The sequence below is a fragment of the Neovison vison genome, chromosome 3 (genome assembly GCF_020171115.1).
Source record: "Neovison vison isolate M4711 chromosome 3, ASM_NN_V1, whole genome shotgun sequence".
NCBI classification, from domain to species: Eukaryota; Metazoa; Chordata; class Mammalia; order Carnivora; family Mustelidae; genus Neogale; species Neogale vison.
Window position 1 is genome coordinate 112,451,437 of NC_058093.1, and position 21,469 is coordinate 112,472,905.

At 42.8% G+C, this 21,469-nt stretch overlaps 1 protein-coding gene across 5 annotated transcripts; it reads right to left on the reverse strand.

Moving 5' to 3' along the window:
* Nucleotides 1-952: 952 nt before the first annotated feature.
* On the reverse strand, nucleotides 953-14,366 carry POLR2D (RNA polymerase II subunit D). 5 transcript variants are annotated; one of them, XM_044242720.1, is made up of 6 exons: nucleotides 14,242-14,366; nucleotides 10,659-10,839; nucleotides 5,322-5,417; nucleotides 3,081-3,340; nucleotides 2,684-2,780; nucleotides 953-2,559 (listed from the first exon to the last, which is right to left on the reverse strand). In XM_044242720.1, the coding sequence occupies exons 1-4, from the start codon at nucleotides 14,312-14,314 to the stop codon at nucleotides 3,262-3,264; spliced, it is 429 nt and encodes a 142-aa protein (XP_044098655.1). In that variant the 5' UTR covers nucleotides 14,315-14,366; the 3' UTR covers nucleotides 953-2,559; nucleotides 2,684-2,780; nucleotides 3,081-3,261. The 5 variants fall into 5 exon arrangements, with proteins under 5 accessions (XP_044098655.1, XP_044098657.1, XP_044098656.1 ...); XM_044242722.1 differs by having other exon boundaries at nucleotides 953-2,318; nucleotides 2,423-2,780; XM_044242721.1 differs by lacking the exon at nucleotides 2,684-2,780.
* Between the last annotated feature and the right edge of the window lie 7,103 nt (nucleotides 14,367-21,469).

The window sequence follows — 21,469 nt, forward strand, 5'->3', positions numbered from 1 at the left end:
GGGGCCTTGTGAGACAGGGCACTGGACTCACTTCTCCTCACCCCTAACCACAAAATCCAGCTTTCTTCAGCTGGGTCTGTAGGAGAAGCTGAGCTGCCCCGAGTAAAAGAGCTCACAGGGAAAAGTAGGCTATTCCCTAAGAGGAAAGCCCGCTGGGAGGGCTGGACCAAACCTATCAGCGCTAAGATGGATGCCAATCCCCACCTTTCACAGACTTTTTCTCTCATTGTAATACTAAAACTCGCGCCCAGGAGCGGAAATGTAGTATGCTAATTAGACGTGGGCAGCACGTATAGCATGAACTTTATTTAAATATGCAAGTGTCGGGCAGGGGAATAATTCCTGCTCCTACTGCCATTCATTTGCTGCCTGGAGTCTCTCTAAAGCTCTCTGGGTAACCTTTTCTTTGGGAGCCAGCTTGAGGACTCATTCCTTGTGTTGCCTCCTTTGTGCAGGAGCATAAGCGCCAATAAAGCCTTGCCTGGAAGGCTTTATTGGGGCTTATTCTCTCTCCTTTGGCCTCTGGTCAATTTGTACTGTTCAGAGAGCCCAGAGGCGGACTGGGTATGAGTGGAGGTAGCTGAAGTCTTTTGCCCCCCCCCCCCCGGTCTATCCAGGTGAGTGCAGGCCCAGCAAGAGGCCAGCAGGCCTGAGATCCACAGCTCCCAAGTCCCTAAGGGGAAGGGGGGTTGAGCCCTTAGCAACCTCCTGTCTAAGCTGAGGTAAACTAACCTGGATGAGAAGGCAAGTTCAGTTCTTGGAGGTCCCTTTTAGAAGCACAGATTTTGGGGCACCTGGGATCAAACCCCAAATCGGGCTCTCTGCTCAACGAGGAGCCCATTTCCTCCTCTCTCTGCCTGCCTCTTTGCCTACTTGTGATCTCCATCTGTCAAATAAATAAATAAATAAATCTCAAAACAAAACAAAAAACTGCTTTAAAAAAAAGCACAAATGTTTACCTCTTTTGTATGTTTATTCAAGTGTCTCATTTTTACTTTAAGTCAAATTTAAAAAAAAATTTATTTTAAGTAGTCTCCCCACCCAACAGAGGGAGCTCCAACTCACAACCCAAGATCAGGAGTCACATGCTCTTCTGCCTGAAACTAGGTGCCCCCAAATCAAATTTTTTAAAAAGTTTTATATATTTTCCCAGCCTTAGAACATTGTATTGATTATATATTACAGTGAAAAGTTATATATATGTATATGTACATATATATACATATATAGTGAACTTATCACAGTCCGTTTAGTTAACCACTCTGACCTCACAGTTAGAATTTTTCCCAGATCTACTCTTAGCAACTTTCAAATATATGATACAGTACTTTTTTAATGATTTATTTATTTTAGAGAGAAGAGAGAGGGCACGTGAAGGTGGGGTGTAGAGGCAGGGAATCTTCAAGCAGACTCCCTGCTGAGTGCAGAGTCCAACAAGGGCCTGGTCCCATGACCCAGTTGAAACCAAGAACCAGATACTTAATCAACTGAGTCACTAGGCATCCCTACAATACAGTATTATTAACTATGGTCACCATGCTGTGTATTATGTCCCCATGCCTTATTAATCTTATAACTAGGAGTCTGTACCTTTTGACTACCTTTACCCATTTCACACCCCTCCCTTCATCCTTTGACAACCACCAATCCGTTCTGTTTCTTTTGAGTTTGGGTTTTTTAGATTCCACATATAAGTGAGATTATATGGTATTTGTCTCACATTTCATGTAGCAGAATGTCCTCAATGTCCATCTGAATCCAAGTATTTTGGCTGTAAGCCATTTAGCTTCTGAAAAAGTTCACCTGTTAAATAGGTGAGAAATAGTCCATGGACAAGTAACCATAACATACCATACTATTTCTCTATTGGAAAAAGAATCAGCTCCTGACAAATAGAGCTTCCTCTGTGTTCTGATATTTGGTATACATTTTCCAGAAATACAATCACTAGGTCAGAGTATGGACATTTTTATGGTATCTGACCAATTTGGTGGGGTGTTTTTGTTTCTACTACCTGCCATGACCCTCTTCCTTCATCTGGGAACATCACCCCCACTTCTCTCCCTGCTCCAACCATGTGGTTCCTGGGGGGAGTATCTGTAGTTTAGTGAACTTAGTGATACTTGTCTTCACATGACCAAATCTACTAGCTTACATGCATGCTTTCTTTGTGCACACTCTCCGCTTTCCTTCCTATGAAAATAGACAATCACCCCCATCAGAGATCACCTGCCACTAAGTAGCAAGAAAAAGGTTTGGACTGGATGCCCCATCCAAGGAGTCTGTCTTCAAAGTGTTCAGATCCTCAAGTCCAGCCACTAAAGGAAAAAAAATCTTAATTTAGGAGTAGGTACTTTAGGACCACTGCCTCCGAATCTACATTCTTCAACAGTCTAAGAAAAAAGGTCAAGTACTGATCTACCTCAAGGTTATGTTAGGGCCCTCCATGCTTGGCAGTTATCCTGGGTGTAACTGCTTCCCATGGTGAGCTTCTTCTTTGACTTCTGGGTTAAGCACTATGATGCCAATGCTGTCTCAGTCATTAGTGTATCATCTTTTCTGTAAGGATTTCAGATGATGGTACAGGGCTGGTTTAATTATTCCTTTTGCATTTATATTCGGGGTTTTTTTTTTGCTTGTTTTTGTTTCTAGGCTCCATGCCCAATGTGGGGCTTGAACTCACCCTGAGATTGAGTCACGTGCTCTACCGAGCCAGCCAATGCCCCTTAATTCTTCCTTCTGCATTTAGGTAAGACTGTCGTTTCCTGTAGTTTCAAAAACTACAAACAAATTGAAATTAAAACATGAAATCTTAGGAATCAAAAATAACATGTGGACTAAAAAAATAAAATCTTTAAAAAAGGGGTGCTTGGCTGGCTCAATCAGTGGAGCACGCCACTCTTGATCTTGGGGTAGTTTAATTCAAGCCCCACAATGGGGGGTAGAGAGTACTTAAAAAAATAAAATCTTAAAACATATTTTAAAACACAGGGGCCAAAACCATGGCATGAGGTAGTCAATAGTGTAGCTTATATGCACATCACCCCACCTCACCCTTCCCAGAGGCAAGGTCAGGTTACCATGGTTCAATAGTCAAGTCTGCAACAGCAACCTAAACCAAGACTAAGCTGGGTTGTTCTATCCAAAGGCAGCCCAAGTGTCTTCGGCAATGGAATTTCTGTGTGAGTTAGCTCCAGACACCAGGACACTGGTTCTGGGCTTGAGATGTAGTTCCCTCAGCAGCAGAGTGGTATTTGGAGATTAATATTGAAAGCTGCGTTTGGTCTGGATGTCATCAAGAATCTGCTGTAACTCTTCATCTTCAAACCGACCCTCCAGGCTACAAGAAGGAAACCAAAACAAATGAATGTCTCAGCGAGGGACAACATATTCTTTTTTAGCACACTAATCTTTTTTTTTTAAGATTTTTTTTTTAAAGATTTTATTTATTTGACAGAGATCACAAGTAGGCAGAGAGGCAGGCAGAGAGAGAGGAAGGGAAGCAGGCTCCCCGCTGAGCGGAGAGCCCGATGCAGGGCTCGATCCCATGACGCTGAGATCATGTCCTAAGCCGAAGGCAGAGGCTTTAATCCACTGAGCCACCCAGGCCCCCCTAGCACACTAATCTTTGAGCACCACTTGTCCACTTCTCCTCTAAACATACACCTTTACCTTTCAGCTGTATTTTTGCTGTTCTTTTAAAAACATATGAAGTGTTTCAGAGATTTAAGAAAGTGTAGACAATAAGTTAACATTACCTCTGCCTGATTTAAATTTCTTTTTTTTTTTAAGATTTTATTTATTTATTTGACAGACAGAGATCACAAGCAGGCAGAGAGAGAGAGGGAAGCAGGCTCCCTGCGGAGCAGAGAGCCCGATGTGGGGCTCGATCTCAGGACCCTGGGATCATGACCCGAGCTAAAGGCAGAGGCTTTAACCCACCGAGCCACCCAGGTGCCCCTGATTTAAATTTCTTTAACAAACACAACAGGAACAAGTTAATGGCTCTGTGTATGCTCCCCTAGAGCAATACCTTCCCCAGAATTAACCATTTTCCTAAATTTGTACTTATCATTCCTAATCTTATTTTTATACTTACTATATACATACATAAATGTATCTATAAGCCATACACAGCACTGTTTTCAAACCTTATAGGAAATGGCATCATACTACATACATCCTTTTTTTTTTTTCCAATTTATTTTCAGAAAAACAGTATTCATTATTTTTTCACCACACCCAGTGCTCCATGCAAGCTGTGCCCTCTATAATACCCACCACCTGGTACCCCAACCTCCCACTCCCCCCCACCACCACTTCAAACCCCTCAGATTGTTTTTCAGAGTCCATAGTCTCTACATATATCCTTCTGAAAATTTTTTTCACTTCAAATTGATTTTGGTATTTTTGTTTTTAAGATTTTATTTATTTGTCAGAGAGAGAGCACAAGCAGGGGAGAAGGCAGAGGGAGAAGCAGGCTCCCCACTGAGCAAGGACCCCAATACGGGACTTGATCCCAGGACTCTGGGATCATGACCTGCGCTAAAGGCAAACGCTTATTAACAGACTGAGCCATCCAAGTGTCCCTTGGTATCTGTTATTATTCCATGTTGCTCCAGTTCATTAATTTCTTCATTGCTACATAAATGATTTATTTATCCATCCTCTTGTTTACTGACAGACTGTCAAGTTTCTGTTATCACTGGCACTGCAGTAATAAACATTAGGATACATGTCTTCTTATGGAACTGCATGAGCTGCTTTTAGGCAAGTACCCAAGAATGGATTTTCGGGTTACAGTGTATAATGATCTTTAACTCTAGATGTAGCTAAATTGCTCTCCAAAGTGACTATACTAATTTGCACTCTTACCACCAGTGTGAGAAATTCAGCTGTTCCACATTTTTGCTAACAGTTGGTGAAATAAAACCATCATGTTCATACCCTGTTAAAGAAGGCACTCCATTCAAAAAATAAAAAGAAGGCACTCCATTCAAAGTTGGCACTATATGCCCCAATTTTAAATGCACACACCTTTTAGAAACAGTAATTCTTTTTTTTTTTTTTTTAAAGATTTTATTTATTTATTTGACAGAGAGAGATCACAAGTAGGCAGAGAGGCAGGCAGAGAGAGAGGAGGAAGCAGGCTCCCTGCCAAGCAGAGAGCCCGATGCGGGACTCGATCCCAGGACCCTGAGATCATGACCTGAGCCGAAGGCAGCGGCTTAACCCATTGAGCCACCCAGGCGCCCTAGAAACAGTAATTCTACTTGTAGGAGAAAGTAATATAAAGAACTTAGCACAGTGATAGTACTAACCTTGGGATCAGCGCCTTTGATTCCTCAGCAGTCTCTGGGCAAAGGTTGGCCAAACAGGCCAACTCAAACTTATGAAGCTTCTTCTGGAGCAACAAGCTGACCATGTGTTAGAAAATCAAAACAAAACAAAACAAAAATCAAAGATTGGTGAGTAGGAAAAAGAGAATCAAAGGTACTTAGCAAGTAAGAAAAAAGTAAAGCACCTGCAATCTTTCTTTTATTTTTATTTTCAGCGTAACAGTATTCATTATTTTTGCACCACACCCAGTGCTCCATGCAATCCGTGCCCTAATACCCACCACCTGATTCCCCCAACCTCCCCCCAACCTGCCACTTCAAACACCTCAGATTGTTTTTCAGAGTCCATAGTTTCTCATGGTTCACCTCCCCTTCCAATTTACCCCAACTCCCTTCTCCTCTCTAACTCCCCATGTCCTCCATGCTATTTGTTACGCTCCACAAGTAAGTGAAACCATATGAAAATTGACTCTCTCTGCTTGACTTATTTCACTCAGCATAATCTCTTCCAGTCCCATCCATGTTGCTACAAAAGCTGGGTATTCATCCTTTCTGATGGCGGCATAATACTCCATAGTGTATATGGACCACATCTTCCTTATCCATTCGTCCATTGAAGGGCATCTTGGTTCTTTCCAGTTTGGCCATCGCGGCCATCGCTGCTATGAACACTGGGGCACAGATGGACCTTCTTTTCACTACATCTGTATCTTTGGGGTAAATACCCAGTAGTGCAATGGCAGGGTCATAGGGAAGTTCTATTTTTAATTTCTTGCGGCTGCACTCCAAAGAGGCTGCACCAACTTGCATTCACACCAATAGTGTAAGAGGGTTCCCTTTTCTCCGCATCCTCTCCAACACATGTTGTTTCCATTCTAACTGGTGTAAGGTGATATCTCAATGTGGTTTTCATTTGAATCTCCCTGGCTAATGATGATGAAACTTTTTTCATGTGGCTGATAACCTGCAATCTTTCTATATGGTTAGCTTGGCTGCAAAATCCCACTTTCAAATCACTTCCTGTTCCTATGCCTGGAGAACAGGAAGTTAAAGTAAAATCAGGCAGACAACAAGAGTGAGCAGAGCACATCACGCACGAGAACCCCTTGCTAGTATTAACTTTGAAAAGTCATTATATAGGGGCGCCGGAGTGGCTTAGTGGGTTAAGCCTCTGCCTTCGGCTCAGGTCATGATCCCAGAGTCCTGGGATCGAGCCCCACATGGGGCTCTCTGCTCAGCAGGGAGCCTGCTTCCCTGTCTCTCTCTGCCTGCCTCTCTGCCTACTTGTGATCCCTGTCAAATAAATAAATAAACTAAAAAAAAAAGAAAAGTCATTATATACCTTACAGACTATACAATATACAACCCTTTCCCCCAAGAATTTATTTTGCTATTCTCTGCTCTTATCACTCTGCCTTGCTTCTTTCGTCATTAATTTTATGTCAAACACATAATGTTTGTGTATTTCTGACTTGGAGGAAATTCTTTTTTAAACTTACCTACAACAGAACAAAAACAAAACAAATCTAAAAAAATATATAGGCATACCTTATGTTGTACTAATATGTATAAACTGTGTCTTATTTTAAATGCAATTCTAGTTCAAATTGTATAAAACATTGTCAAATCCTATCTTGGCTTCTTACACATTTAGCTCTTAAAACAGAGCTCATCCCGGACATCTGGATGGCTCAGTCCATTAAGCATTTGCCTCTGGCTCAGGTCATAATTTCAAAAGTCCTTGGGATCAAGTCCCACATCAGGCTCTCTGCTCAGTAGGGAGTCTGCTTCTCTCTCTCTCAAATAAATAAAATCTTTAAAAAAAAGTAGAGGTCATCCATGATCAATTTGGTTTCAGAGACCTTAATTCTCTGTTCAGAAACAGAACATTTACTGTGTTTATTATTCTATTACAAGCATATTAGGTATACAAAATTTCAAAAATAAAGGACAGAAAAATAAGCTATCCGTATCAATACCTACACAAAATCAAGTAATTATCTTAGTGTACTGTTCCAAACACTTATCTGTTTTAGAATAAAAATTCACACATTCAGTTTCCTAACTTTCTGCCACTTAGTAAAGCTATATTCATTTACTAAGTAAAATATTATAAACTTAGTTACACGGGAAAAGGTTTACAAAGTACTATATGTATCTGTGTGAAGGATTTTGTTGTAAAATGAATATATTCTCATTTATAAACAATACAAAGAAATCCCCAAAAGGTGAAAATAATCTGAAACCCTACCCAGAAAAAACTGGCGTTAACACTATCATGGAGATCCGCTACCATTCCTCTTTATATTATAAAAGAAAGAAAAAAATTTTTTTGAGAAAGAATGTAATTAAAAAAACAAAAACAAAAGGAATTGTAACAAATGTTATTCTGTGATTTTTTTTTCACTCAATAACACTAGCTGTTTTCCACATTAGTACTACATGTAACTCCACCTTGAACACAGCATTCCGCTGAATGACTGTGCTATAATTTATATGTCAAATTTCCAGCTGTTGAACATTTCAATTGTTTCCAATTATTCACCCTTTTATTATTTATTTATTTATTTTTAAAATCAAGTCTTTTCCCTCTTTTAAAAATTTATTTCAGAGACAATGAGCAAGTGGGGAGAGGCAGAGAATTTCAAGCCAACTCCCTCCTGAGCACAGAGGCCAACGTGGGGTGCATTCTCATGACCTTGAGAACATGATCTGAATCTAAAGCAAGAGTCCTATGCTCAACTGACAGAGCCACCCAGGTGTCCCTTCAATTCACCATTTTAAGTAACGCTTTTCAAACACCATGTATACTTCTTTATGTACTAGACTAGTCACTATGCGTTTTAAAGATAAATTCCTAGAAGTTAATTATCCAGTCAAAGCACAGGAGTCCTGAGAGATAATGCCCTAAAAGTGCTTCATCAGTACACACTTACATCAGCAGTAAATCCTGTTTCCCCATTTCCCCTACTTATTACATGTAGGTGTCCCATTCTGTTTAATCTTTTCAAATCTACTTAGCTCTTTTACCATTTCAATTTCCTTGAAGAAGAGCATTTTTTTTTTGAAGATGAGCATTATTTCAAAAGAATTTGCTAGCCACCTGAAGTTCTCATTCAAACTGAGCCTCTAACTGCAGACTGTGTCCATTTTTAAAAACTAGTGTTATCTCTTTATTTCTTTGTTGGAGCTTTTAATATTAAGGACATTAAAACTTAAGGATTTCAGTCTTTTCCCCCAATTATTTATACTTGCATTTTGTATATGGCATTTAATTTATGTAACAAAGTTTAAAGATATTTATGCAAATTCATTTATTCACTATTTAGTGCCTATAATGAGATTAACACAGTGATGAATACAACCAAGTTCCTGCCCTCACAAAGCTTACATTTAACTAGTCAACCAAGTTTCCCCACATTTAAAGTCTTACTAACCATAGCCAAAATAATACATTCATTTACTCATATTATCACACAGCACTTTTATTCACCATGGTTTATATTCAAATCCTTAGAAATCAAGTTTGGTATAAGGTATAGTGCTTAAACTTTTTTAAAAATTTATTATTAACATGAAGTATTATTTGCCCCAGGGGTACAGGTCTGTGACTCATCGGGCTTACACATTTCACAGCACTCACTGTAGCACATACCCTTCCCAATGTCCATAACCCAGCGACCCTATCCCTAACCCCTGAACTTTGTTTTGTTTTTAATTTATCTGAGAGAGAGAGAGAAATCACAAGTAGGCAGAGAGGCAGAAAGAGGGGGAAGCAGGCTCCCTGCTGAGCAGAGAGCCTGACTGTGGGGCTTGATCGCAGGACCCTGGGATCATGACCTGAGCCGAAGGCAGAGGCTTTAACCCACTGAGCCACCCAGGCACCCCTGAACTTTGTTTTAAAATATTTCTCCTTTGGTCCCCTCCTCCTCGGTCCTGGGATCAAGCTCCGCATCGGGCTCTCTGCTCAGCAAGAAGCCTGCTTCCTCCTCCCTCTCTCTGCCTGCCTCTCTGCCTACTTGTGATCTCTGTCAAATAAATAAAATCTTAAAAAAAAAATTTAAGATCATTATATTAGTCACCTTTTCCATTCCCCTGAGGTTGCAGAATGGCACTAAATGTATACATTAACTTGGGGAGAACCAACATGTTTACAATACTGAAACCTTTTATTCATGAATGTGTCCAGGTCATCTCCTAGACCCAACAGCTTGTAGCTTTGCTTGGAAGCTCTGCACATTTCCCTCTAATCTTTTCTCCATGTGTACACCCACACTTTTTAGTACACACACTTGCTTTTTTTGAAAGATTATATACATACTTCATATACAATCTCACACCTTCATTTTCTGCACACTTAACATGTGAACACTTCCATTTGCTACCACAATTTGAATGACAATAGATTAGCCCAACAAATTAGTTCCCACGATTTATTTAGTTACTACTGAATGTTTTGGGTTCCCCTCCACCTTGGCTATGATAAACAGCTCTCTAAAAAGTATCTGTGTATATACATTTTTTTTTGGTATACCTGCTATTCCTAAGGACAGTAATTCTCAAGCATTTTCACTGGAGCAGAGCAAACAAGTATCCCTAGGCAACCTGCAGTCACAGGCTAAAGTGACTTTCTGCATCTGCAAGGTTTTAAGCTTTGTAATTTAATTCAAGAATTCACATATATGTTTTTGTTTTATTCCACAATATGCTGGTATCTATTTTAATGTAGAAATGTTTTAAATCACCTACCATCAAATAAAACTGGTATCTGAAGATATGTTTCTCCCATGGTCTCCTATATGCCTTAGCACATCAGTTTTCCAAGTTACATCTCACCCAATTTGAGAAGCAATGCCTTAGGAAAAAAATGCTAAAAGCCGCTGTCTGGTAGGCAGAGCAAAGATTCAGAAAGAATGCTCCTGATTTATATTTATTAACATATAGAGGTCTTGAAGACATCCCAGGTGAGTAATAAATTACCCCACTTTATTAAAAACAACAATAACCCACAAACACTGCTGTGTTTTTTATAGGTTTAACGTATGTATGTGAATGCATGGAAAATATCTGGAAGACTAAGAATAAACTAACAGTGGTTACTGTGCAGAATGATCACTGGGATTTCAGGTTTAGGGAAAAGTGGTCAAAGAGAATTTTGGTCTTACAAGCAATTTTTTAAAAAATTTCTGACAAAGACATTATTTTTCTTAAATTAATGGTACAGATGATGTCCATGGGATGGCAGTGGTGGAGGCAAAAGCATTTTACATGTAGATGTCCAACAGTTTGGATTAACAAAAACTTTCTTTTAGCACTCACCTACGAACACTGGCAATGGTCTCTCTGTTTTTGAAACGACTGAAACGGGCTGTGTAATTTAAGGTTTTCATGAAGACCTCAGAAAGCTCCTGTTCATCCTCTGCACTCTCATTCTGTTGCTTTCGATGCTCCAGAAGCATATGAACCTCTGAATTTAGCAGTGTCTCAGCTGTTTCAAACTCTATTTGTGAGAAGCACAAATGTCAGCTGAAAATACTCCTTCAAAGGACAGCGTCTAAATGTTCATTTTATCTTGAGACTAACAGCAAGTTTTTGTCCTTGCATGAATCCAGAGGCCTCACATCCCACAGCTTTATCTCTGTCTAGACTGATCTATCAAGGCACAGTAGAGTTCATAAAATACTAAAAACTTAAATCAGTCTGGCGAGACAGTTTCTAACATCAAAGAACCTGATGCGGATGTGCTATTAACTAATTACACATCATTATCCTAATGAGGCCATTTACTGATTTCAATACAGAGCACAGCCAACAATTACTCCTCTTTCACTTCCTTAAGGTGGTAACCTAGTTCCATAATACTTGTATTACATTCTCAATTTTAAGAATTATTACATGTTAGGGAGGGCACTTTAGGGTAACTGGAAACACATTAACAATGTGTCCCAAGTTCTACTTTTGTACCTGTACAAATCTGCTATTTACTCATTCACCCAGATCACTGCCTATTACATACTAGGCATTAGACCTGTGGCCAGAACTCCCTCCCCTCTAGATTTCATAATCTTCTAGTTTCCCAACTAAACCTACTTCAAATATTTGCCATCACACACATCTTCATACTCATTTTTTCCTAGCTTCAAATTTTTATTTAAATTCCAGTGAGTTGGGGCGCCTGGGTGGCTCAGTGGGTTAAAGCCTCTGCCTTCGGCTCAGGTCATGATCCCAGGGTCCTGGGATCGAGCCCCGCATCGGGCTCTCTGCTCAGCAGGGAGCCTGCTTCCTCCTCCCTCTCTCTCTGCCTGCCTCTCTGCCTACTTGTGATCTCTATCTGTCAAATAAAATAAATAAAACCTTTAAAAAAAAATAAATTCCAGTGAGTTAACATACAGTATATTATTTTCAGGTATAGTTTAGTGATTCATCACTTACACATGGCACCCAACAAGTATCTTCTACCCATCGCCCATTTAATCCACTCCCCCCCGGCCCCACCTCCTCTCCAGCAACCCTCTTTTTTTCTATAGCTGGAGTGTTTTCTGGTTTGCTCCCTCTTCCCTCTATGTTCATCTGTTTTGTTTCTTAAATTCCACGTATGAGTAAGATCATACGATTGTCTTTCTCTGACTTATTATGCTTAGCACAATAGTCTCTAGCTCCATCCACGTTATTGCAAATGGCAAGATTCCATTCTTTTTTATGGCTGAACAATATTCCATTCCACATCTTCTTTATCTGCTCATCAGTCGATGGACATTTGGGTTCGCCCCTGATACTCATTTAAAATAATTCTTTTTTTTTTTTTTAAGATTTTATTTATTTGACAGAGAGAGATCACAAGCAGGCAGAGAGGCAGGCAGACACACAGAGGGAAGCAGGCTCCCTGCTGAGCAGAGAGCCTGATTTGGACCTCGATCCCAGGACCCTGAGACCATGACCAGCCATAGGCAGAGGCTTAAGCCACTGAGCCACCCAGACGCCCCTAAAATAATTCTCTTGATCAGTAAGAATACCAATGAGCAAACTTAGGTTTAAAGAGGAAAACCCTCAGTTGGTTAAGCATCTGCCTTCAGCTCAGATCATGATCCCAGGGGCCTGGGATGGAGCCCCACATCTGGCTCCTTGCTCAGCGGGGAGCCTGATTCTCCCACCACCTGCCCTGCCTCCTCTGCCCGCTGCTCCCCCTGCTTGTGTGTGCATGCTCTCTCTGACAAATAAATAAGATCTTAAAAATTAAAAAATAAAGAATAGGACAAGGTGCCTGGCTGGCTTAGTCAGTAGAACATGTGACACTTGATCTCAGGTCATGAGAATCAACGAGTGCAAGCCCCACATTGGGCCTAGAGTTTTAAAAAAGAAAGAAAAAGGACTACACAACAGATCATCAAATTTTTGAAAGGCTATAGCATTCATTTGCATAATCTCATCTTACAAATAAAAGGGCGTGTATGTATTTATTTATTTATAAATAAACAAAACTAGTTTGGAAGAATAAACACTAAATTGTTTACAGTGCTGCCTCTGGATAAAGGGTGTGGAGTTTCACTTTTTTTACTATGTATAAAATAATTTAAAAACAGGTGGGTACTGGGGGCGCCTGGGTTGCTCAGACATTAAGCGTCTGTCTGCTTTCAGCTGAGGTCATGACTTCAGCGTCCCTGGGATCCAGCCCTGCATCGGGCTCCCTGGTTGGTGGGAAGCCTGCTTCTTCCTTTCCCACTCCCCCTGCTTGTGTTCCCCTCTCTCGCTAGGTCTCTTTCAAATAAATAAATAAAATCTTTTTAAAAAACCCCCATAAGCACCAGTTAAAAAGCCCAAATGGGTTCAAACGAACCAATCACTTCCCCTTCACGCTTTTAGTAATTTTTCACGTCCTTGATCCTAGAGACCCGGCTAGCCCCTCCACTTTCCCTTTAAAACGCCCAGTCACCTTTCTACAAATAGAAATTGAGTTCAGGAGCTCCCAGGTGGCTGGGTTGGTTAAGTGACTGCTTTCCGCTCAGGTCATGATCCTAGGGTCCTGGGATAGAGCCCCCATCGGGCTACCTGCTCAGCGGCAAGCCTGCTTCTCCCTCTCCCATTGCCCTGTGTTCCCTTGCTCGTGATGTCTCTGTCAAATAAATACATAAAATTTAATTTAATTAAAAGAAAAAAAAAGAAATTTAGTTCGGTACACGCTGGCCTCTTTCCCTACTGCTATCGTATAGTAGCTTTTTTTTTTTTTTTTTTTTAAAAGCAGGCTCGGTGCCCAGGCTCATGATCCTAAGATCAAGACTAGAAGGCTAGGGTTGCCTCGCTGGCTCCGGCGTTAAGCGCCGGTCTTCGGTGCAAGTCACATCAGCGTCCTGAGTCCCCGGGTCCTCTCCCTCTGCCTCACGCCTCTCCGCGCCCCCCGCCCCCAATCCCATGCTCGCTCGCTCTCAAAATAAGTAAGTAAAATGTTTAAAAGAAGAAGAAGAAAGAAAAAGACTAGCATGCTCTACGGACTGAGCCAGACAGTGGCCCCTACAATCGTGTATTACTTATTAAAATCTGTCCTTACCACTGTAACTACTGTCGGCTTTGTTCATCCTTTCCACATCCCTGCAGCACTTCGCGGTTTATCAGATAAAATAAATTACTTAAACAAGTAGGAAGAGGCTGCTCAAGGGCAGTGTGCAGCTGGGCGCCGAAGTTTCCAGGGTAGCAGGCGTGGAATCCAACAGGCCCCTCTCGAGGCAGCCCGGCGGTGCCCGCCCGCGGCCCCGCCCGGGGCCCCTCTCACCGCCGCATCCCCCATCCTCCCTGCCCCTCTCCGCGCAGGCGACCCGCCCGGCTGCCCGCCTAGGACGACACATGGGCAACGCCAGGCCTGCGGCGACCACGCAGGACAGCAGGGGCAGTCCTGCAGTCCCAGCCCCACCTTTGGGGAAGATAAGCTGTGAGGCATCCTCCTCTACGTCGCCGGCCCGCGGGTCGCTCCCACCGGCCGCCATCTCAACACCACGCCAGACCTTTCCGCGCCCGGAACCACCCGCACAAGCCGGAAGTACCCTCGCGCCGGAAGCGCGGAAGCGCGGGTCTCGGCCACGGAAGGGGCGTGGTCGAAGAGGGCTCGGTGGGCGGGCCCGGAATGGAGGCTGGTGGGAGTGGCGTGGCCCTCTGGAAAGCACAACACAAGTCGGGCGATGGCGTTGTGGAGCTTTCTGGGGGCAACGAGGATCTCTTTGTCGCGCGTGGTGGGTCTGGTCCTTTGAACTTTCTGAGCCTCGGCTTCCTCACCTCTGAAGTGTCGTGAGGCGGGGGAAGGTTTAGATGAAATGCGGAAACGCGCAGAGTGACTGACTGATCCTGGGAACTCCCGTGGATGGAAAGCTGGGTTAGTGACTCCAAAATCACATGGTGGAATTTCTTTCAACGCTTAAATATTTAAAAAATTTGATTGGGGTGGCTGTCTAGTTTAGTCGGTTGAGTCCCACATTGAGTGTGGAGGTTAAAAATAAAATCTTTTAAAAAATTGGTTGGTGGGGGCGCCTGGGTGGCTCAGTGGGTTAAGCCGCTGCCTTCGGCTCAGGTCATGATCTCAGGGTCCTGGGATCGAGTCCTGCATCGGGCTCTCTGCTCAGCAGGGAGCCCGCTTCCCTCTCTCTCTCTCTGCCTGCCTCTCCATCTACTTGTGATTTCTCTCTGTCAAATAAATAAATAAAATCTTAAAAAAAAAAAAAGAAGATACTCTTCAACAAAGACAGCAAGTCTTTAAAAAAAATTGATTGGTGGTGGATTATTCTGATACTTCTGAACGCGTGGAAAGTGATGCTGAGAGGCCTTTGTTGGAACATTTGGATGATACATAGAAAAGTAGGCAGATGAAAAACGATGCTGTTTTCAACTTCAGAGAATATAGAAGATTGCAACAAAGAAGTAATCAGTGCGTTGTCTCTGTGCTGAACGATATTTAGGTATCATTTTTAAAAAACATTTTATTTATTTATTTGACACACACAGAGAGAACACAAGTAGGCAGAGAGGCAGGCAGGGAGAGAGAGGTGGAAGCAGGCTCCCTGCTCAGCAGAGAGCCCGATGCGGGGCTCCATCCATAGAAGGACCCTGGGATCATGACCTGAGCCGAAAGCAGGGGTTTTTACCCACTGAGCCACCTAGGCGCCCCCACCTAGGTATGATTTAAACTATGTTTACAAAAAAAAAAAATTACCATACAAGAATATGTATTACCTATACTCTTTTGATTTATAAATATAATAATTCTTAACAAAATTAATTTGCTGTTTCTGTATTACCAGAAGAAAGGTATTGGGTAAAATAATAGGTTATATAGCATAGGCAGAACTTAATAACTGTTTCAAAGCGGTTTCCTACATAGTTCATTAGAGGCATAGGATGGAAGTCCTAATGAGTCTGGGGACATGCAGCAGCTGGGTGTGAGAAATAGGCCTGGAATGCAGTGTAGACCTCCTTCTCTCATCTATCCATCCAACAGGCCCTTACAGAGCACCTGATACCTACTGGAACTTACCATGTGCTGCCTCAAGGACTAGCTGGATACCCAACACTTGGTATCTTCTACACACACACAGTAGGGAAGAAATCAACAGATGAAGAAGAAAGAAAAATAATTCACAGAGTGATGTTTCACAAGGTGGTTTGTCCATAACTTTTTCATTCAGGAAACCATTATAAACACTTATGTGGAAAGCCCTGGGTTTAAAAAGATGACTCAGACTAAATCTTTCCCTACAAAGAGATCACCAAAAGTAGTGGATGCAAGATCTGGACTTATTTTCCGTAATAAAAGAAAGAGGCAAGTGGTTAACCGAGAAAATAGAAAGTTGAAGAAAATACTACGGAAGGATCCATGGAGAAAAAGTCACTTCTGGTTGGGTGTAGGTGTCGTAAGAGATCTGAGGAGCGGGGGCTGGCTTGGAACTGCTCTTTCATTTAGTCAAACGGACATGGGAGAGGCATAACATGAATGAAATTATCAGGTACATACGAGGAATATTTACTCATTAAGGTAACTTCATATTTCAGTTTCCTTAAATGTCATTTTCATTATATCATCCTCGGGAAATGAAGAGAACCAGTAATTATACAGAACTTACACAAACAAATGTTTGCTGTAATAAATATTTTATTGTTACTACATCATTTTTTCTTTTTTTTTTTTTAAAGATTTTATTTATTTGAGAGAGAGACAGTGAGAGAGAGCACGAGCGAGGAGAAGGTCAGAGAGCAAAGCAGACTCCCCATGGAGCTGGGAGCCTGATGCGGGACTTGATCCCGGGACTCCAGGATCACGCCCTGAGCCGGAGGCAGTCGTCCAACCAACTGAGCCACCCAGGCGTCTTTTTTTTTTTTTTTTTAAAGATTTTATTTATTTATTTGACAGAAATCACAAGTAGGCGGAGAGGCAGGCAGAGAGAGAGAGAGCAGGAAGCAGGCTCCTCGCTGAGCAGAGAGCCCAACGCGGGGCTCGATCCCAGAACTCTGGGGTCATGACCTGAGCCGAAGGCAGAGGCTTTAACCAGCTGAGCCACCCAGGCGCCCCCTACATCGTTTTTTCTTTAAAAAACTTTTTTTTAGGGACACCTGGGTGGCTCACTTGGTTGAGCGGCTGCTTTCGGCTCAGGTCCTGATCCCGGGGTCCTGGGATAGAGTCCCACATCGGGCTCCTTGCTCGGCGGGGAGCCTGCTTCTCCCTCTGTCTTTGCCTGCCATTCTGTCTGCCTGTGCTTGCTCTCTCTCCCTCTCTCTCTCTCTGACAAATAAATAAAATCTTTTTAAAAAATTTTTTTAAGATTTTACTTATTTATTAGAGAGAGAGAGACAGAGTAAGAGAGCATGAGAGGGGAGGTCAGAGGGAGAAACAGACTCCCCATGGAGCTGGGAGCCTGACGTGGGACTGGATCCCAGGACTCCGGGATCAGGACCTGAGCCGAAGGCAGTCGCCCAACCAACTGAGCCACCCAGGTGCCCCTAAAAAAAATTTTTTTTACAAGATTTTATTTATTTGTCAGAGAGAGAGACAGAAAGTTCAAGCATGGGGGGGACCTAATGCAGAATTTGCTCCCAGGACCCCGGGATCATGACCTGAGCCAAAGGCAGAGGCTTTAACCCACTGAGCCACCCAGACGCCCCTTAAAATTTTTTAAAAAGAGGGACGCCTGGGTGGCTCAGTTGGTTGGACGACTGCCTTCGGCTCAGGGCGTGATCCTGGAGTCCCGGGATCGAGTCCCACATCAGGCTCCCAGCTCCATGGGGAGTCTGCTTCGCTCTCTGACCTTCTCCTCGCTCATGCTCTCTCTCACTGTCTCTCTCTCGCAAATAAATAAAATAAATAAATAAATAAATAATTTTTAAAAAAGATTTTTATACAGGGACGCTGGGTGGCCCAGTACATTTCTCCCTCTCCCTCTGCTCCTCCCCTCGATTGTGCTCTCGCTCATTCGCTCTCTCAGATAAATAAATAAAATCTTTTTTTTTTTAAATAAATAAAATCTTAAAAAAATTTTTTTTGTATTTCTTTGAGAGAGAAAGAGCAGAGCTAGAGAGAGAGCATGAGGGGGGAGGACAGAAGGAGAGGAAGATAGAGACTGTCCCCCTCCCTGCCACTGAGCAGGGAGCCTAATGTGGGGCTTGATCTCAGGACCCCAGGATCATTTTCCTAGCTGAAGGCAGATAACCGATTGAGAAATCCAGGTGCCCCTTTATCATTTTTTCAACCCAAGTAATAATTTACACCTTTTGTTACCTTTTGGTGTACTTCTCAAAGAATCTCTTATGGACTGAATCACTAATGTCTTTCCTGGACCCAGGTTTTTGCCCCTAATATAGTATGATGTTTCCCAGGTCTATGTACACTGAAAGTTAATGTACAGGGGTGCCTGGGTGGCTCCGGCATTGGGCATCTGCCTTTGGCTCAGGTCGCGATCCCAGAGTCCTGGGATGGAGCCCTGCATGGGGCTCCCTGCTCAGTGGGAAGCCTGCTTCTCCCTCTCCCACTCCCTCTGCTTGTGTTCCCTATCTCACTGTCTCTCTCTGTCAAATAAATAAATAAATATCTTTAAAAAAGAGTTAATGTACAGAATCTCCCAATTTATGCTATTCTCTCATAAATTAAATAAAAATTCTTGGCACCTGCTGCTGGAAGGAAGTTCGCAGGTAAGTGCTACCGAGGAAGTCAAAGGAATAAACATGTAACCCTCTCCCTTTTACTATTAATACAATCTCTAGAGATAGAAAGGAAGGAGATATATGGGGATGGTAGAAGGTTGTGTGATTCTGCCAACAGCCCTTGACTTCCAGGTATGAAAACTTGAGGGGGTTGCCCTGAAGTCCTGCTCTTGGATTCTAAAGCTTGTCTGACCTGTGGCAGTGTGACAGGGCAGTGTGCCCTGTGCTGGCACTGTTAGATTCTACCTGAAAAGCCCTCTCTTCTTGAGGTCAAGCTGGGCTTACTTCAGCAACCACCTCTTTCAGAAAGCCTGTCCTTACTTAAAGAGCTGAGGATAGTTAAACTTCCTCCTTTCACATGTCCAGAGTAGCTTAGGGTTCTGAGAGGCTTTGAATACTTGCCCAGTTGTCCCCACCTACATCTGTCACTGGATAACAGTCTAGAGAGTCAGTCATCCAGTCATTGCAACAGTGTGCTGGAGCCTGGGGGCAAAGCCTTTCCAGCAGGCTACTTTGGAGTTTCAGTCCTGTCATAAAATAGAACATTTGGCTCAGAGTATTAACTAGTTGTCTGGCTCATAAACAGCAGGACCGAGATTGGAGGTCAGGCCTATCAGACCACCAGCCTAAAGATTCCAGGATCAGCATTCTGAGTTTCTTTCATCAGGAACTAGGGTGGGATCAAAGAAAGAATGGCCATACTGGTGTAGTAGGTGGGAAGTCAGTTTGGCAGCAGAAACTTGAATGGCTCATGGTAAATTTGGGACCTCTTTCCTGTTTAGCTCCCCCAGCAATAGGTATAGTCTTGAAGCTGGAAGAGTCACTTGTTTTCCCATTTGCTCTAGCATACAGAACCTCAAGGAATCAGAGAGCAAGGAGCCAGAAGAGATCCCAGAATCCTGGTTAGAGCTTCATTTTAGAATAAGGAAAACAGACTCAGAAGGGACAGCACTTGCAGTGCATTCCTTAGGACATTACTATGGTTCTTTGTACAGTATTGGTTCAGAATCAAGTCCTTCAAGGAGATCACTGAATAGTATCTCAAAGCCAGGTATTCAAGCCAAGGTCAGCCCCTAGATTGATCTGGAAGCAGCTTTAGAGCATCTCCCTTACCCCCAGAATTAACTCCACTGATCGCTGACCAGCTGGCTTAGTTCATATGGTTAAAATGGCACATTTTAGGGGCATGTTGGTGGCTCAGTCAGTTAAGTGTCTGCCTTCTGCTCAGGTCATGATCCTGGGGTCCTGGGATGTGGATTGGGCTTCCTTCTCAGTGGGGAGTCTGCTTCTCCCTCTCCCTCTGTATGTGCTCTTTCAAATAAATATAATCTTAAAAAAATGTAAAAAATGGCAAATTTTTGGTTATACACATCTTACCACCACCAGCGTGTGTGCACACACACATACACACACACAAAATCAACAAAAAAACCCCACAAAAAAAACAATTATATGAAATTCCATGCTATTTAACTTCAAGTAATACGATAATATGGAAGTAATTTCTAGAACCAAAATTTCTCTTCTCTTTAAGAAACAGAGAATCTGGGGTGCCTGGGTGGTGCAGTCAGTTAAGCGTCCCACTCTTGGTTTCAGCTCAGGTAGTGGTCCCAGGCTTGTTATGAGCCCCATGTCAGGCTCCACACTTAGCGGAGTCTGACTCTCTCTCTTCCTCTGCCCCTTCCCCCTGCTCTCTCTCAATAAATCTTTTTTTTTTTTTTTAAAGATTTTATTTGGCAGAGAGAGGGAACACAAGCAGAGGGAGTGGGAGAGGGAGAAGCAGGCTTCCCAGGCCCCTGGGATCATGCCCTGAGCCAAAGGCAGACGCTTAACAACTAAGCCACCCAGGCGTCCCTCTTAATAAATCTTAAAAAAACCCCCAAACACACAGAAAATCCTTCTCAGACACCCCAGTGTTACCACCAACTTCTGCGTTTAAACAGTTGCTTGTAGTCTGTTTCCAAATTATCTAACCCCAACAGCATGGATATCTATAGCCATAGGCTTAGGAGTTCTGCCGAGTGTAAGGGCCTCAGAACTGGGTATCTTTTTTTTTTTTTTTTTTAAAGATTTTATGTATTTATTTGACAGAGAGAAATCACAAGTAGATGGAGAGGCAGGCAGAGAGAGAGAGGGGGAAGCAGGCTCCCTGCTGAGCAGAGAGCCCGATGCGGGACTCGATCCCAGGACCCTGAGATCATGACCTGAGCCGAAGGCAGCGGCTTAACCCACTGAGCCACCCAGGCGCCCCCAGAACTGGGTATCTTAAATAACATCCTTGCAAATAAGGATTTAAACTTAAGACGATGATCACAGCATGTGTGCATTTGTTTGAAAAATTATTCTGGGGGCGCCTGGGTGGCTCAGTGGGTTGGTCAGGTCATGATCTCAGGGTCCTGGGATCGAGTCCCGCATCAGGCTCTCTGCTCAGCAGGGAGCCTGCTTCCCACTCTCTCTCTCTCTGCCTGCCTCTCCATCTACTTGTGATTTCTCTCTGTCAAATAAATAAAATCTTTAAAAAAAATTATTCTGGGCTATTTTCTTCAAACCCATCTCATGCTTTCTGGGCCCTCCAAAATAAACATTTCCCTTTAAGGTTAGACCACACCAGTATGTCTCAAGGTCTTTGGTTGGATTAATTCATTACCAAATGAGATCTTCAATTTGAGCAACCTCCCCAACCCCCAGCCCCTGCTTGTTTTTTAGCTTTTTGGACAAGGTCAGTTTCAAAGGGAAATCTAAAGAGAATGATGAACCTTCTTTCTAGAAAGACCCAAATTTTAAAGGGTACATGAACCTCAGTTTAGGAAATTTGGTTCTAAAAGGCCAGTGGCATTGCTACCAACCACACAAAAAATACAAGGGCAAAAAAACCAAAATAAAACAAAACAAAACCCAAACCGTTGAGGATCATGGACACCATGCAAAACACACAGGCTGACTAAAAACACCATCTGGGT

Excerpts from the sequence above, each read along its gene's own strand:
- POLR2D (XM_044242721.1), bottom strand. The coding sequence starts at position 14,314 with ATGGCGGCCGGTGGGAGCGACCCGCGGGCCGGCGACGTAGAGGAGGAT. Across the intron at positions 5,418-10,658 it reads ACCATTGCCAGTGTTCGTAG|CTTGTTGCTCCAGAAGAAGC; the intron begins GTGAGTGCTAAA and ends ACACATGGTCAG. Across the intron at positions 3,341-5,321 it reads TCAAAGGCGCTGATCCCAAG|CCTGGAGGGTCGGTTTGAAG; the intron begins GTTAGTACTATC and ends TCCTTCTTGTAG.